The following is a 17,330-nucleotide window of genomic DNA, read 5'->3' as shown; positions in this document are numbered from 1 at the left end:
GGTTTTGATTTTTCTGCTCTCTGACTCACTTGCAGGATAAAGGTGGTCCATACCCTGACTCACTGCTCTCGGTACTGCAAGGTTACAAGACTCAGTATCAGACCAGCTTTATCCTAGGATCAGTTGGCTGATCCATCAGGCTGTGACAGAAAGCTGACTGCCAACAGCATCTCACAGTTTTCTCTCTCTGAAGCAGTACGTCTCAAAAAAAGGACGGAAATAACAACAACAACTCCAAGCAGCAGCAGCAGCAGTGGTTTTGCTTTTATCTTAAACCAGGATAATTAAGGTAGGAAGCAGTAACAAGGAGAAGAGCACAAGCCTGTGGGACCCCTGCGGTGTTTTCACACTTTCTCTCTTGGACTGTGGTTTACAGGTCCGGGGGCGAGAGCTGTCTGCCAGGGCTGGTTTTAGGGAGAACAAGCCATCTAATCGCTCAGAGCCCCATGAGGCTGGAGTCCCACCAAGCTCACTTAGGTACCAGAGCACTCAGGGTGCAGGTAGCAGGAGGGAGAGACCCTGCTCCAGCGCCCGAGCAATGCTCCTGTTTACTGGTACGACCTGATCTCTGCACGGCCTCAGCAAGAGGGGCCTTTCTGGTCTCCGTCAGGCCACCTCAGCGCCCTCTTCCTCTTTTTCGTCCCTGCCTGAAGCGAGCAGCTGTATACATTCCCAACAGCCGAGTCAAATTCCTAATTGTTGAGTACCCAGGAACGAACAGAGCTTTCTTCCCTCCCCATCCTAGGAGTGCAGCCCTCCGAATCCCCAGTCTCAGAGCTGCAGAGAAGACAGATGTTGAGAAAACAGTTTTGTGGCCACAGTTGATGAGCAATTTTCCAGTTTCTACCCAACAAGAAAAAAACAAGCCCTCTTTTATGCTTTCAGTTCATTAAATGCTTGTCTCAAAACTAAACCGATAAAGGAAAGACCATCCCCAGTGTCTAGATCCCTGCTTGCTGCAGGCCTGACCATGCAATGCACTCCAGGCAACCACACCTGCTCGTGGCCCAAGCTCTGTTCGGGTCCTGGCCGAAGATCAGAAGCAAGTTACATGGCAGACAATTAACAAGAGTGGAAACAATGCTTAGAGCGGAGTGGTTCTGCTTACCTCACATTTAATTTACGTTCTTCATCACTGCCAACCTCCAGCTGAGGGGAGAAAAGAAGGATACAGAGCAAGTTACATGCTGTTCGTTGCCATATTACAACTTCAAAAGATCCTCACGCACCATCGCTGGTGCAATCACTGCAATAAAAGGGTTTGGGTGGCTGTTTGGTGGGAGGGGATTATTTTTTTCACTGATTCCAGGGATAAGTGAGATTCCCTAACCATATAAGCAATCAGCACCCAGTGCTGGGTGACAGAGGGGCTCACAGGGATTTTAAAGCTATTAGGCCCTAATCCTGCAAGCCGGTCCTACAGCGCAGATCAGTTTAAAGATCGCAAACCTAGACGTCACCAAGGCGGCACATATCACTCTTACTAAGTGCACACGTGAGGGCAGAATCTGTCCTAAGTGAAAGACTGTTAACAAAGAGTCAGGCATAAATTAATGCTGCAACTCATGGTGTGCAGCGACAGCACAAGTGCCCTCCAGTGGATGCAGCCAAAACTGCCTAGCCCCGTCTCTGTCCCAGCCTCCAGCAGCTTAACCCCAGCCTTCTTCTGGCCAAGCCTCAAGGCAGCAACCCGGCACGAATCCGCAGCTCCCTGGGTCCAGGGGAGCCTTCACCAGCCAGCAGAGCCTCCTCCACAGTCCCTGAGCTGCCACCTCGCCGACGAGGTCCACCTCTGCCTGGAAAGCGGGCTCCTGACCCATGGCAGGAGACATGTCCTGAGGCTGGGAAGATGCCTTGGGACTGCTCAGCCATCAGGAGGTCTACATCTGCAGCATTCCTGATAAATACGCTATTTTTAATGGCAGGGATTTATTAAAACAGTAACTCTTCCCTGGACACTAGCAGAAACCTTGCACCTGGAAACAAATTTGGCTGTTTGGGTGACATTACTGACCCTTAACTATCATTTACTTTCCTTAAAATAGAAGCATACTAGCCAACTTAAGCCTGCTTTTCCAGGGAAACACTTTCACATAGCTCTGCTTTCCAGCCACATCCTTCAAATTCTCTAGTAACTTTTGGACAAAACCTATTTAAAAAAGAAAAAAAATCATATTGTGGCTAATTTCTTCCAAAGATGACTAGATGGAAAAGTCCAGGCGGTATCCCTTCAAAGCAAAAGGTTGTCCGGGGAGGCTGGTCTGCTAGATCTCAGAGAGCTCGCAAAGCAGAGACCTCAGAGATGGTCCCGCAGCAAGGAAAAGCCTTCAAACTTGCAACGTACTGGACACCAGAGCCTACGTAACCTGGAGAGACACAAATCTGCAAGAAATCAGGTTCCCTCAGGTCTAGTACTCAGGGCACATCTTGTTATGCACAACAGCACAGCTTAAAACCCACATCAAATAGGGCTACAACAAGGTTACTTGATTCCAAGTGGTTTTGTAAAATTCAAAAATAAGCAAATATTGTCATGTAAAACATTCAAGGTGAAAGTGTTGAGTGTGTGCGTGCACACGCGGGCAGGAACTAGGATGTCCCACATCCCCCTCAGTGCACGAGAACAAATAACGCTGGAGGAAAACAAATGCAACTGCGCAGCCCGGATGTCAGATATACAGTATGGCCCTTTGGAGGAAAAGAGGTGCACAAATCCCATGTAAAATGACTGCAGCTGATGGAGAGCTGGAGAAAAAACAATATACGGCCTCTATTTTTAGTTTGTTTACATTGTGCATTGAAGACAGCTGAGTGCAGCCCCAGGCAGGCCCCAGCGCTCCCGCCGATGGGGCAGCGGAGCGAGCGGCGAGGCGTCCCCAGCCTCCTCGGAGGGCAGATCCCCGGCCCTGGGAAGGCCCGGCAGGGCTCTGGCCTTCCCCAAGCAGCCCTCGTGTTTGTTTGGGTCTGTCACATAGCAACAGGGGGGAGAAAAAACTTTTCTAAACAAATGCGACCGTGAAATCACAAAAATCATCAGCTGAGATTCCACAGCAGAGACCGTCTCCGAGTCTGCTCCAGGCTCATCTTTTGCAGGAGCTGACCTGGATTCAACTTGACCGCCCTTTTATTTTAATTTAAAAGGCTGCGGTAAAACCAAAACAAGACAGAAGCACTCAGGGTGCAGACAGCAGAAACCTCAGCAACGAGGTTCGGCTTTTTGGCCGGAACATCCCTCCGAGGCTTGACGTTGCATTGCACACCAGCAGCGGTCTGCTCCGGAGCTGCAGCAAGCGGCCCCACGCCAGCACCCCGAGGACCGGGCGTGGAAGCGAGATGGCAGCTGAGCTAGCTGAGCGCACGCAAGTTTGCAAACGTGCATTAACTATTTTCTCCTCAGATAAAACACCCCTAAATTCTTGGCATGCTCTGTTGGCACGACTGCAAGGCTCTTGAAGACAGCAGCATCCATTTTATAAAGTGTTTCAGGTTTATGGGTTATGACAGGATGCAAAAGATTTACAATTAGCAAAGATATTTGGCCATCATTTTCTGTTTTAAAAATCTTCTAATAGTTTTTCAGAGGCTCAAACCCTGAAGGGCTTGTAAATCCGTTCTTGCAGTAAAGATCATAAAAGATCAGGGGAAACATTAGTACTTCTTGATGGGATTTTTCTTTTACATTAACTTTATAAAAAGAAAAACAACTTGTTTAATTTTCAAAAGGACTGTTTATAATTTCATGGAATTTTATGCCAGAAAGGACCATCCAAACAGAACAGGCGCTGATGCCCTCCCCGGGGTGCCCAAGGCACATCTGCCCCACCAGTACCCGCAAGCGCCTCGCCTTGGACCACATCAGGCGCGAGGCTTGGGCAAGGGAAAGGGAAATCTCTGTGGTGACCCTAATAAAATAAATAAATAAACAAAGACAGTGCTCCTATACAATGCAGCACCTCGTGCAGGTACATACGAAAAGGTAGAGACATACAACTTTGATTCCTTTTCCACCTGCACCAGTCTAAATCCAGCCTAATGCCACTGCCTGCAACAGGGTTACAGCTCATTTACATTCGTGTAGGTCAGATGACCAGTAGATCTCGTCCCCTTCCATAGTTTAAGCTATGGGATCTGTCTAAAAGAGAACCCCAAAAAATTCCTTAAAAAAAAGAAATCATTGAAAAGCACAAATATCTCTGTAATTTCTCCAAGTTTCTCAATGAACACAACACGCTTCGAACACGCTCTCCCTGCAGCTCCAGCAACCCAGACTGCGCAGCATGGATCCAGAGCAGAACAGCTGGGGAAGGAAGGGATGAGTCACTGCCCAGGACGCGGGAGGCACCGAGCGAAGCCCGGCACCTCCGGCGAGGGAGAGCCTCGGACCCCGCAGCGCTCGCCCCCCCGCTCGGATGCGCTAATCGGGGGAGCCGCAGCGGCCTGACAGGTGACAAATAGGATTGTTTACCTGGCGGGGAAGGGACGCGGGGCGAAGCCAAGGGCAGCAACGCCGGAGGGAAGGAGGGGGAGAGAGGGATGCATGGGAAGGATAGGGAGAAAAACCCTGCGCCTGTCTTTGGGGGGGCACAGAAGAGAGTCAGGCTACAAGCGGGGAAAAAAGGGATGCACAAGGAAGACGAAAAATATACCAAAGGATGGCACGTGGGAACTGCGACGAGGGCATAGCTACCCCGGGCTGCGAAGCCTCCGGCAGGGAACGGGGTTATCAGGGCAGAAGCAGAGCGAGTTTCAGGGGGAATAAGGCAGAAGAGAAGCGCAGCAGAGCCAGGATACAGAGGGTGCCATGAAAAAACACGAGAGGACAGGGCCGGGAAGGGACAGAAGAGCGTTACGGGGGCAGCGGGTCACACATGGCGCGTGCAGGGCCCAGAGCGCGGTGCAGGCACGTTGCAGAGCGGCGCGGTGGTGGCATGGGGAGACCAGGGGGACGGTCCTGGGGGGCCACAGGGAGCAGCGGGCCTGGGCTCCCCTCGCTGCAGCGCGTGGGAAAAGGCGATGCCGTCGCAGCACGGGCCGCCCGGGCGCAGAGGCGTGACGCAGAGCGTGCCACAGGCAGCGAGGACGTGGCCAGCCGGGCAGAGCATCCCTGGGGCCGAGACCGCGAGTGGCAGCAGCGCGGGGCGTCCGGGAGGGAGGAGGAGACGAGGGAGCACGCACGGGGCGAGGGGCCAGCAAGCCCAGGCTGCCCCGTGGAAACGTGCTGCTGAGGGGCAGATGTAGCTGAGAGAAAGCAGAGCGGGGCAGGCCGCCCTGGGACTGAGCAAGCCCAAGCTGCTGGAGGGCAGCGGACAGGGACGACGGTCTGGGGAACGGGACCGCGCGTGGGCTGAGGAGGGGACGGGGCGCAAGGCCGCGGTGGGGCAGAGCGGGGGCGCAGCCAGCGTGAGGCCACGGGTGGGGGGCCGATCCGGGACCTGGCGGCACGGTGGGGCCTGCGAGGCCGCAACGGGGCTGCAGCAGGAGTGGGGCCGGGGCAGCACCGGGGTGCAGGGGGCTGCGAGGGGAAGGGGCTGGGAAGGCAGGTGTGGGGCTGGGGGGCCGAATGGAGCAGAGCTGGGGCAGGGAGGGCTGGGGCTGTGGGGCCAGGGGCTGTGAGGGTCTGAGGCCGTGGGGCTGGGGTGGGGGGAACCAGGGCCATGGGGCTGTGAGGGCCTGGGTGTGAAGCAGGGCTGGGGGGGGGGGAGGGAACCAGGGCCATGGGGCTGTGAGGGCCTGGGTGTGAAGCAGGGCTGGGGGGGGAGAGGGAACCAGAGCCATGGGGCTGGGGGGGGCCAGGGGCAGAGCGGGGCTGGGGGGCTCCAAGGAACCAGGGCCGTGGGGCTGCGGGGGGCAGGGAGGGCAGGTGTGGGGCCGGGGGGCTGAACGGAGCAGAGCTGGGGCCACAGGGAGGGAGGCAGGGCTGGGGGGCCAGGGGCGACGGGCCGGGGGCTGCGAGGGTCCAAGGCCGCGGGGCTGTGAGGGACCAGGGCGTGAAGCGGGGCTGGGGGGGGGGGGGGGGAACAGGGCCATGGGGCTGCGGGGGGGCCGCGGAGGGACCAGGGCCGGGGGCTGCGAGAGGCCGGAGGCCGTGAGGGCCCGGGGGGCCGAGGCCGGGCCCTCCCCGCGGCGCTGCCCGGCGCGGGGCCCGGTCCCGCCGCCGCCGCCTCCCCCGCCGGGGCCTGCGCTCTCCCCCCGCGGCGGCGGCGGCCTGCGGGGCGCGGCGGGCCGGGCTCACCTCGCTGGTGCTGGCCGAGGAGGCGGCGCTGGGGGTCGGCGAGCGCTGCAGCGTGACCAGCGCCATGGCGGCGGCGGCGGCGGCTACAGCAGCGGCTACAGCAGCGGCAACGGCGGCGGCGGGGCGCCGGCCGCCTCCATGCGCGCCGCCGGCTGCGCAGCCTCGGCGCCCGCCGCCCGGCCCGCACGCCGGGGAGGGGCTGCGGCGGCCCGGGGGCGGCCCCGGCGCGGGGGCGGCGGCGCCCGGCGCTCCCGCCCCCGCCGGAGGCCTCTGCCGCGGCCTGCGGCGCCCGCCGGAGGCGTCACCGTCCTCCCGCGGTGGCGGCGCCCGTGACTGGCCCGGCCCGAAGCGGCCTGCCCGGCGCCGGCGCTGCGTGTGCCGCGGGGCGCGCCCGGAGAGCCCCGGCGGCCGGGGAGGCGCAGCCCCGAGCGGATCGCGGCGGCCCCACCGGAGCCCCCGCGCCAGGGGGGCCCCTGGGCCCAGGGAAGCCCCGGGCCAACGGAGCCCCTGGGCCAGGGGGACCCCCAGGCGCGGGAGCCGCTGGGCTGCAGGAGCCCCTGGGCCCCCAGAGCCCCCCAGCCATGGGAGCCCCTGGGCCAGGGGGGCCCCCCGTCATGGGAGCCCCTGGGCTGCAGGAGCCCCTTGGCCCCCAGAGCCCCCCAGCCACAGGAGCCCCTGGGAGCCCCTTCGCTGTGGGATCCCCTTGGCCACCAGAGCCCCTTCGCTGTGGGAGCCCCTGGGCTGCCGGAGCCCCCCAGCCACAGGAGCCCCTGGGCCACCAGAGCCTCTGGGCCACTGGAGCTCCTTGGTTGTGGGAGCCCCTGGGCGGGGGGGACCCCCAGCCACGGGAGCACCTGGGACACAGGAGCCCCTTGGTCATGGAAGCCCCCCAGCCACAGGAGCCCGGGAACCCCTGGGACACAGGAGCCCCTCAGCCGCAGGAGCCCCTTGGCCACCAGAGCCCCTGGGCCGCAGGAGCCCCCCAGTCCCTGGGTCCCCCAGCCATGGGAGCCCCTGGGCTGCAGGAGGCCCTTGGCCACGGGAGCCCCCCGGCCATGGGAGCCGGCCCAAGGGTGCTCGAGGGCTTCGGGAAGCACCCGGAGCATCTCTGTTTGGCAGCACCGCAGCGGAGAAGGGCGTCGCAACCAGCCTGAGGAAAGCGCGAGGGGTCAGTGGTGCCGAAAGCAAGAGGCAGGCGAGGAGTAGGGTGATTCCTGCAACAGGCCTTGGTGATGGTACATAAAGCACTGTACATAATTCAGGCCCTGGAGCGACCGCTTTTCCCCCTCCGTCTCTGCAACACGACGGGGAAATACAGAGTTGCATGACGGCCCCATGGAAGCCGGGGCCGGGTGTCACAGCGTGGGGCTGCCGCGGCCCGGGGCGCCCTGGGGGCATGCGGTGCCCCCCATCAGGGCGCACACGTCTCCCCCGGGCTGGAGGGGAGCCCCCGAAACGCGGCCGGGTGCCGCAGGGCAGTGCTCTGCTAGCAAAAGCGTTAGCGGCACCGGGCGCTGAAGCCGCGTGGGGCTGCAGACGTAACCCGCCCTCGCCGCGGCCGCGGGAGCCCTCGGCTGCTGGTGGCCCGGGTCCCTCCGCTGCCCCTCGCGCGGCTGCGGCCCCGCTGCCGGGTGCCCGTCTGCTGTGGCATCCCCAGGCTGCGGGCTCCTTCCCGATAAAACCACTGGCAGTGCTGGGAGAAACCGCCTCCCTCCCCGGACGGAAATCCTGCGCCCAGGAGTCCAGATACATGTTTTAAAGTCAGCCATGCAGATTAGTTCCCGCTCCTTTTACCCTCGTTGCCCCTTTCACAAAAGCCCCAGGCCATTCCTGCAGCCCTCGCCAAAATCCCTAATTGCGGCAGCTCCGTCCAAGCGCTGCCGGTGCTTCCAGGGCTGCCTCCCGGCGGGAATTGCATCCGCACAGAGGGAAACCTTGTCTCGTCAGCCCAGAATGCAAGACGGGGTTCAGGAAGGGAGAAGCAGCTTAAAAATGAGAAATGAAGCCCTTGAAGCCTTCAGCGCGGGCGGTGCAGCTCCGGGGCGTCCGTCCGGAGGACGCGAGGGCCAGGGCTCTCCTGCAGCATGGAAACCCAGCCCGAAGCATCACGGCTTCTCCTGGATCCGGGGAGAAGGAGCCCCGTCCCCTGGCCGTGCATCCCCTCGCCAGGTCCCGTCTCCTCCATCCCAGCAGCGAAGTCCCCATGGAGGCAAGTGCCACCGTGGCCCCTCACCAAGGACCATGGTGACCCCCTTTCCCTTCCGGAGCGGCGGCCCCGGGCAGGTTTCCAGGCACGCTGTGGGCACGGGGCCGGCCGGTGCGGGCGCCCAGCCTCCGCGGCGGGACCTCCCTTGGCACAGACTTTGACCCCAATGCCCAGCGCCGGGGGCGGATCGCGAGCCCTCTGCCCGCTGCACTTAGACCTTGGACTGCCGATGGCTTTTTGGGCTGTAAACAAGCTGCATCGAGAAGGTCGTCTGCAGAAGTCGTGGGGAACTGTGGGGACTGCCCTGAGGACCACGTAATCTGGAGGTGGGTTGTTGGAAAAGGTGCGTTTTTGCTATTTATTGACCGGCTGGAGAGCTGCGGAGGCAGCTGTCCCCTCGGCTCTGCTGCGGGGATGGGCCGGTGCTCGTCCGTGCTGCACGCCGAGGAGGCAAGGAGGCTTTTCCAGCACCAACTCCTGCTACCCGTAAGCTGTAAAGCCGCAGCAGGTGGGGAGCAGCCTGGCACCGTCGGTGCGTCACGGTCCCGACGGCTGATCCGCAGCCCGGGCAGGTGGCAGTCCCGCGCGGGGCCGGGGGTACGGCCGAGGCGCCGCGCTGCACCTCATCCCAGTGCAACCACAGTCCCGAGTTCGCCAGAATCGAGAGCATCTCGGGTCTTGCAGGAGCGGGTCCCGCGCTGCAGCCGAGCCATGCGCGTCGCCGTCGTCGGGGCCGGCGTCATCGGGCTCTCCACCGCCCTGTGCATCCACGAGCAGTACCGCTGGCTGGTGCCGTCGCTGGAGCTCGCCGTCTACGCGGACCGCTACACGCCGCGCACCACCAGCGACGGGGCCGCGGGGCTCTGGCAGCCCTACGCGCACGGCAGCGGCGACCTGCGGGAGACGTGAGTGCGGGGGCTGCCGCCGGCCCCCGGGGCGGCGCGGGGACAGGGTGGCCCCCGGGACCCCCCTCGCCAGGGCCGCGGCCGGGGGAGCCGGCAGAGCCACGGCCGCCGGGTTTTCATCCTAGGCTCTGGAACAAGGAGACCTTCGACTACCTCCTGGGGCACCTGGGCTCGCCGGAAGCAAAGGAAATGGGACTTTTCCTCGTTTCTGGCTACAACCTCTTTAAACAGCCCGTTCCGGTAAGGAGCGAGTTGCAGACGGCGGTGAGGAGGGCTCCGGGTCGGAGGGCGGCGCAGGGGTGGGCACGTTTGTATCCCGTGCTAAGCAAGGCTTCAAACCCTTCCACGTAATTCCTGCAGTTCGTCCTGCGAGCAGTTTGCCTGGGACTCGAGGTTTTCTGGTTCCCTCAATGCAATAGCTGCATAAGTGAGGGCTGAGCCCTCCGAGGGTGCAGGCTGCCTGCAGAAGGTCTGGGATTTGCCGCAGCCCTCGTCCCTTTGGAGCGGGGCTGCGCAGCCAGGACGTCCGCACATCGCTCTCCCGCGGCTCCTTCCCGACATCGCGCCGGCGCTGCGGGTTGACTGCGGTGATCAAAGTCTGTCCACGAGAACTTTTCCCCCTTTTGCAGGACCCATCGTGGAAAAACATTGTCCTGGGGTTTAGGACCCTGACGCCAAAGGAGCTGCAGCTCTTCCCTGGCTACAGGTATCGCCGGTGCCGTTTCCCAGCAGCGGAGGCGGCGGCTGGGGCGCAGCGGGGCGGGCGACGTGGGATGTCTGCAACGGTGCTGCAAACCCGGCCCGTTTCCTCTCTCCGCCTTCGGTTGCAGCTACGGCTGGTTCAACACGGCGCTGATGCTGGAGGGCAGGAGCTATCTGCCGTGGCTCACCCGCAGGTGAGCACCTCGGGGCCGCCGGGCGCCACGGCTGCCGCCAGCCGAGGCCGAGGAGCGAGAACCACCTTTTTCTGCCTAATTTATCCGCCTGCCTGAGCAGGGGAGGCAGGCGTGGATTTTCATCCTCCCCGCGGAGGGCCACCCCGAGCCTTCTCCGGCGCCGAGCTGCTGGGCGATCTGGGGGTGCAGAGAAGAGCCGGGGCCAGGGCTGAGCTCCGGGGCCAGTGTGGTCGCGGGGACGTGGGCTCTGTCCTGGCGCCTTGTCCCCAGGGAGCGAGCTGTCACCTCGCCACGGGCCCGAGAGCGTGTGCTGCATAAGCAGGGATCGCAGGACACGTGGGGATGGAGCTTCTGAGACACAGCTGAGCTTTGGTGGCTTTAGCTACGGGAATATTCGGGGCTTTGGGTCTTGCTGTGCTAACGTGCAATGGAGGCTCAACCAAACGGCTAAGCCTGGAGTCGGGGCCGGGCTTAGCTGGGCTGACCCTTGGCTGGCAGCAGCCCTGGGCCATCGGGAGCCGAGCTAACGGCTGGGGACCGTTCAAGATCCCTGGAGGAGACCACGGACGTCTGCTGCAGCGAGCAAAGAGCCCCGGCAGGGCCGGTTGGGACGGTACGTTTGCTCTTATCTGCTGGTGACAAGTGAACTCGTTCCTCAAGGTTAACGCAGAGAGGAGTGAAGTTCTTCCATCAGAAGATCGACTCTTTCCAGGAGGTGAGCGGGGGACGTCGGCCGGGCTCTCGGAGCATGCCGTGGCGGGGACGGATGGGCAGCGCGTCCTGCAAGGAGAGAGGGGGCACAGGGGGATGTGGCGGCGGTTTTCCAGGATGCAAAGTCTGCTGTGAAGGGGAGAAGGGAAAACCTCCTTCCCAGGGCGGGCACGGCCGCGGGGAATGGGCAGGGGAGGTTTCGCCGGCGCGGACGCGCGGCTCGGCTCCGGCGCGGGAAGGCAGCGTCCGTCTCTCCGCAGCTCTTCGCCCAGGGCGCGGACGTGGTGGTCAACTGCACCGGGGCACGTGCGGGGCAGCTGCAGCCCGACCCAGCGCTGCAGCCCGGCCGCGGGCAGGTCATAAAGGTGAGACGGGGCAGGACTTGCATCGCCTCCTTCCTCCCCGGCAAAAATCAGCCACGTAAAAACCTCCTGCCCGCAGATCCAGCGTCACTTCCCGGCTCTGCACGGGAACCGCCGCGACACCCCCTGTCTCCGGCTATTTTCTCCCTTGGGAGGGAGGCCAGAGGCTTAACGATATTAATAGACATATAATGCTCGGGAGAGGAGGATGACGGTCCGGGGGGCACCGCGCAGCCGGCCCCCCAGGCGCTGGGGCTCCAGCCCCGCGTGACTCTGCCCCCCTCGTCCCCCAGGTCCGGGCTCCGTGGGTGAAGCACTTCGTCGTGACTCACGACGCCGAGTCGGGACTCTACAACTCGCCCTACATCATACCCGGGTAGGCAGCGGTGCCGCTCGGCTCGGGTGAGCTGCAAAGCTCTGCCTGCAGCGTGGTTCTGGGCCGGCGTCCATAGCGCGTCCTTGCTGCAGCAGCCCTCTAGGAAGACGGCTTTAGATGTTAAGCCAGGCCTGGGTCTGCACCCGGCCTGAGGTTTCTTCCTTTGGCTGCAAAGGGACGCGGCTGTGCCAAGCGTGCAAGTTCCCGTGCCAGCGCCGGGCGCTCGAGCAGGTCCCGGCTGCGGGGGGGGGGGGGGGGGTCGGTCAAGGGAGGCACCGCTGCTCCGTGCTCCCACCAAAGCCAGCGGCGAGACCCCCGGGGCCGCAGCAGCGCCCGCGTCCCGAGCTCCCGGCGCCCTCCCTGCCTTTCCGCCTCCTCCCGAGAGCAGCGACCTGCTCCGCTCTGCCAACGAGGAGGGTTTCGAATGCTGCATTTCTGGCGCTTCCCATGGCGCTGATGTTTCAGGATTAGGCAATAAGCCGCTGTGTAAATAGCGACTTGGGATCCTCGCAGCTCCCGAGGAAAGTATCCCGAGGGACTGCTTATCACAGCCCCGGCTGCGTGGAAATCCGCCTCCGCACGGTGCTTTAGCTCACGCCAGGCTGGTGGCAGCAGTCGTGCGGCTCGGGGGCTGCCGGCGTTTTTACGCTCCCCAGCGCTGACGCGAGCCCCCGGCTCCATGGGAGCATCCAGCGGATCCAGCGGATCCCCGCCGCGTGCAGGGCACCCCGCTGCAGCCCGGGGCACCCATAGACCGCACGTGGCGGGGCTGCACCAGCCCGCGGCCCCGGCGAGGCTCCCCGCGCCACCGGGTCCCCCCCGCTGTGCTCCCGCCGCAGGAGCGAGGTGACCGTGCTGGGCGGCGTGAACCAGCCGGGGAACTGGAGCGAGGAGAACAGCGCCCGGGACCACAGGGCCATCTGGGAGTCCTGCTGCCGGCTGCTGCCCGCTCTCCAGGTGGGTCCCCGCGCGTCGTCCGCCGCGGATGCACCCGGGGCGGGGGGCACCGAGGACAAACCACCGAGTCTCGGTCTTTGCATCAGTAACGCGGAGCGATGCTGCGCGGTGCTGACGTGCTCCGCGTTGCAGAAAGCGCCGATCGTGGAGGAGTGGAGCGGCCTGAGACCGCTGCGGCCCCGCGTTCGCCTGGAGAGGGAGGCCGTCGGGCACGGGCACGCGGAGGTACCGTGCGCCGAGCAGGGGGAAAGGGCCGCTGTCGGGCTCGGGAGCACAAGCCGGGTCTTCCCGCGGTTTCCTGCAGCCGGGTGCATCGAGCCGCCTTTGCAGGGGTGAAGCTGCGTGTGCAGCTCGGCCGCCCGGCCGCACGCAGGGCGAAGGCCCTTGAATCGCCCCACGCTGCTGCTGTTCAGACAAAGCAGGGCGAGGACGGCGCGGGTTCAAAGGCAGAGCCCTTTTCTGCAGGGCCACATCACCCCCGGCACGCTCGGGCACCGGCTCGCCGGCAGAGCAGAGCCTCGGTTCGGCTGCACGCGCGTGCCTCTGCGCAGCTCCCAAGGAGAGCTCACCGCTCGGGGGGGGCGGCTGTGAATGTAATTAAATGCAATGAGAACATATTCAATTTTTAGCTAGAGCGCCTTGGAAGGAAAGCAGCGCATTTAGGCACAGCCCGGAGCGTGGCTCAAAGCGACGCTGTGAATTCATTTATGTGCCACTAAAGGAACAGCGTGAGCCCTCGTGTCTATACGGCCTCGGCCGGTGCGAGGGGCTCAGCTCCTCATGCTGGTGCAAAGGCTGCTCCGGAGCCACCCGAGCATCTCCCGCGGCCCCGGGAGGTGGCAGGGATGAGGGACGGCGGCACTGTGCTCCCCCGAGGCTCCCGCGTCCAGCTCCGTGCCGGGAAAGGCAGCGGGAAAACGGGAGGGGGTTCGGGGCCGGGCGAGTGGTGCTCTCCTGCATCCGGCCCCCCGCCGCCCCGCAGGGCCCCCGCTCTGCCCTCCCCGTGCCGATCCCCCCCTCCCTCCGCTCCGCAGGTGATACACAACTACGGCCACGGCGGCTTCGGCATCACCATCCACTGGGGCTGCGCCATGGCGGCGGCCCGGCTTCTCGGCGGCATCTTGCAGGAGAAGCAGCAGCTCGGCCCGCCGCGGTCCCGCATCTGAGCTGCCCGCTCGCCCTGCGACGTTTTCCTTTAGAAACGATGGCAGAAAGGCACAAATAAATCACACGTGGGCTGTTCGGACCTGCGGGCAGCATCAGGGCTGGTTTGTCCCCGTCTCGCTTTCGGGCCGCTGCCGGGTCTGTCGCTGCCGGACGGCTGCGGTTCCTCCGCCCCGGCCTGGCGCAGCTTGCACGGAGGAAAAAACTGCTTTAAAAAATGGGCTAATTATCCGTGGCAAAGTGCACTCGTGTCCCAGGGATCAGGCCGCAAAGGGCAGGCAGGGTTCAGCTGAAATCCCGACAGCCCCGCGGTTCATCTGCGCGCAGGGCCGGATCGGAAAGCAAGCCGGTGCCACCCGAGGTCTCGCTGGCTGCTCGGACACCCGGCACGTAATGGGATTTGCGAGCTGCCCCGGGAGGTGAAAGCTCCTTAGCAGGATGGAGCTCTGAAGCTCCCGGGAAAGTCAGAGCAGCCCCAAAAGCCCACGCATCGGGCACGGTAACTCCTCTTAGGTCCACGCTGGGACAGACACGGGGGCTGCAGCAGCTCTCAGTGCATCTGGCCAGAGGCAGCACAGCTACCTAAAACGGGCTTCCCAAATGATGCTTTCAGCAGCAAAAGGAGCACGTTCAGGCCCCTGTGTTTGCCAAACCCTCTATATATCAGAGAACATATGCAAAATAGCTGCTCTCATCTCTAAAACTCCCACCACACTTCGGTGTCTCATCCCCTTCAGCCCGGAGAGGCAGCGGGAGCACCGGCTGCGCGGGAGGAGCCGCCCGGGCTTGGCAGGGCCGCTAGCGTCTTGCGGGAGGGCAGGACTTTGTCGTGTGCGAGGGACGAGCTGTTCGGTGCAGCAGCCGGGGACACGAGGCACCGTCCGGACGACGTGCTCTGGCCAGTTTCCCCACGCCATGGATCCTCCCTGCTGCAAAAGGCGTCACAGACGGAAAAGGTGCTGCACGGTCAGGAAGCATCAACCCCTGATCCGTGGGCGGGAGGTTTTCCCAAGCCGAGCGTGCAGCTGCTTCTCGCTCATTTGCGATGCGGCACCGCAGCCGCTGCTTCTCCCTCGCTGACTCGAGGCACCAGAAATAGCTCACCGGGCTCCCGCGGGCGGCACCGGGCAGCTGCTGCAGCACAGCTGGGTCTGCACTGCCTGCGGTGCCCCGGCGGTGAAGCAGCCCGGCGGGACGTCACTTAGTGCTGGTGACACCCGGTGCTGCCGGGGACAGTCCGTGCTCAAGGGCTCTGCTGCCTCGTGGGCGCAGATGAGCTCTGCAACCTGGAGGGAGGGATCGCAAGGGAGGGGGTTATCAAGGGCACGAGTGACAGCTGGTGCCGAGGTTCACCTGACTGCGATTTTGGCCTAACGTGGATGCTCCTAACAGCCGTGGAAAGCCTAAAACACCTCGTGATAGCAGCAGTCATTTATGCTTTCCGGCTGTCACTTGCCTGCAGAACACCGTCACTTAGCGCAGCCCGGGGCTGTCGCCGGAGCAGCGTCACTCGGGACCCGGAGGAGACTCTCGGTTAGCTACGACGGCGTTTGACCACAGAGACGGGCAGACCAGTTTCCATCCGCAGAGCACACTGGAGCATGTTCGAGGGCCTGGTGCTGTCTGGCAGCTGATGCAGCTCTGCAGCGTGCTTGAAAAACAAAGGTAGATGTAGGGAAACAGGTGCCCTGCCAAGCCACGTCTGTCTACCAAAGGGGTTCCCACTTCACTGATAGATTGCAGCCACGTTCAAAGGGGCATAGTCAAAAGGATGGGGAAAAAAGACAATAGCTGGAGAAAGTTTATTATTGATTAATGTTAAGCCTAATGGTCTGTGATATCACCTCAGTAGAAGCCACTTAGTGAAATCGCATCCACTCAATTTCCCTTATTCCAAGTATGAGATATCGAGGACCACATGCTCCTTCCATTTGCACTGCTGCAAATCTGAGGCCATTTAGTTGACTTCAGAAGAGTTACGCGGGATCAGCAGTGGTGTGACAAATCACTGCGTTGCTTGTAAGAAACAGCTGATTCTTCTGCTCTTACAGCCTAGAGGAGCAGCTACCCCGCATGGGTCAGGATGACAAATTTGATCTTACAGGGCCTCTTAGGAAACATAAGCAGAAAGCATTAGGTATGTAATTTTATTTGCAGTCTAATTTTGCTTATTTTCTTAAAGGCCACAATTTAATATATGTGCACGATAAAAGTCATATTCAAGTATCTCTGGGCACGATGCTTTCTCTTATTAATGATGGCATGGGTAGGGCCCCAGAAGCTAATTTAATAGAAACATTGCAGTAGATCATCATTCCGTATCTTCCCCATGTTTAACTCCACACATTTCTTCCTAAACATCTTGTATTGCAGGAAGAACAGCCATTTATTTTCCGAGTAGACAAACGAGCCTGAAATGCCGCCGTGTGAAACGGCGCGGTTGCCTGCACGCTGTTGCTCGTAGCTCATCGCCTGTTAAGAACTCACAGTCCCAAGTGCAACTGTTCGGGACTGTGTCACTTAGTTCAGTTGATCACTGTGTTTTGAGCCTAGAGTTACAGGAAAGCTATTTTATACAGTTGGCAGCCACAAATGGGACACCGTGGGACAGAAGAGTCCTGGAGATTTAAATTCACTTTTGTGGCCAGGATAAGATAAGAGAGGGTCAGTGGGAAGTCTGCACGACTGCCGTCTCTACCCTTCTGACAAGCAAAACACCCCGTCTGCAGAGGCCGGCATCAGCACTTTTTAGCAACTCTGTTCTCAACAACGATTGCCTGTGAAACAGAACAAAGCTGGAAACACATCAAGTATCAGTAAAGTTATCCTCTGTAAGCAAACAGCGGCTCTGGTGTTCTGGAAAACAGAATGAGTCTTAGAAATGGCTGGAGATGCCAAAAAAGTTCAGAGAAAACACTAAAGAATGAATATGCTCCCCAAGTACTGCTCCCATGATACAAACTCTTCTGTCGCTATCGGTTGCTGCATTCCCAGAAATAGGAATCTCCATCCCCACGGACTGTCACCGTCTGCACCAGCTGTGAGAAATGACCATCGCTGCACGTTGCTGCACTGTATCAGCGTACAAAGTATTTGCAGAGCATCAGTCCCTTGAGTCAGACATGAACCACCCTATGTTTGTAAACTACAGGACATCGAAAGAAGAATATCACTTAAAGGGTAGAGGAATATTGTCAGGATTATGGACTTAACAATTATATTTTGTAAAAGCAAGATAGATAAAAGTTTACATTAAATAGGCAAATAAATAGAAACAACATTCCCTGCCCTGAAGTCCAGACACAGGCTAAACCACCTCCTCCCGACATACCTTTGTGATCTACACTCATATATTGCAGCATTAAAGGCCCTGCTAGAAAATCACCCTAGGCAAAAAGCAAAACTGTGTTTTCTATTGGCCAAACTAAATGAAATGCAAAAAGCAACTAAAGATCTTAAGATAATTTAAAAAAACATTTAGCTGTAATAATCTCTGAGGTTATTTAACGTGGACAGGAATC

The 17,330-nt window shown here is 60.9% G+C and overlaps 2 protein-coding genes across 7 annotated transcripts in view; one reads left to right on the top strand and one right to left on the bottom strand.

Annotated features, from left to right (window-relative positions):
- The window catches only part of SSH1 (slingshot protein phosphatase 1), a 43,464-nt gene extending 36,885 nt beyond the window's left edge, over positions 1-6,579 (bottom strand). For 2 of the 5 annotated variants that reach the window (XR_010392017.1, XR_010392018.1), the window contains exons 1-2: positions 6,233-6,579; positions 1,109-1,149 (exon numbers count right to left, since the gene is read on the bottom strand). Coding sequence is in view for 1 of the 5 variants with exons in the window: in XM_064521892.1 (XP_064377962.1) it covers positions 1,109-1,149; positions 6,233-6,298 (107 nt within the window). In the remaining 4 variants the exon portion in view is untranslated. Of the gene's footprint in view, positions 1-1,108; positions 4,298-6,232 lie in introns of all 5 variants that reach the window. The other 3 variants (XR_010392019.1, XM_064521892.1, XM_064521893.1) reach the window with 3 other exon arrangements.
- Positions 6,580-8,618: 2,039 nt separating this feature from the next.
- Positions 8,619-13,891, top strand: DAO (D-amino acid oxidase). Of its 2 annotated transcripts, XM_026114457.2 has the most exons (11): positions 8,619-8,764; positions 9,123-9,343; positions 9,469-9,583; positions 9,973-10,049; positions 10,174-10,239; positions 10,900-10,954; positions 11,211-11,315; positions 11,606-11,688; positions 12,528-12,645; positions 12,778-12,870; positions 13,680-13,891. In XM_026114457.2, the coding sequence occupies exons 2-11, from the start codon at positions 9,150-9,152 to the stop codon at positions 13,809-13,811; spliced, it is 1,038 nt and encodes a 345-aa protein (XP_025970242.2). In that variant the 5' UTR covers positions 8,619-8,764; positions 9,123-9,149; the 3' UTR covers positions 13,812-13,891. The 2 variants fall into 2 exon arrangements, with proteins under 2 accessions (XP_025970242.2, XP_064377961.1); XM_064521891.1 differs by lacking the exon at positions 13,680-13,891 and having other exon boundaries at positions 12,732-12,858.
- Positions 13,892-17,330: the final 3,439 nt, after the last annotated feature.

This window comes from Dromaius novaehollandiae, chromosome 17 (assembly GCF_036370855.1).
Source record: "Dromaius novaehollandiae isolate bDroNov1 chromosome 17, bDroNov1.hap1, whole genome shotgun sequence".
NCBI lineage: Eukaryota > Metazoa > Chordata > Aves > Casuariiformes > Dromaiidae > Dromaius > Dromaius novaehollandiae.
This window is presented reverse-complemented; position numbering and strand designations above follow the sequence as displayed.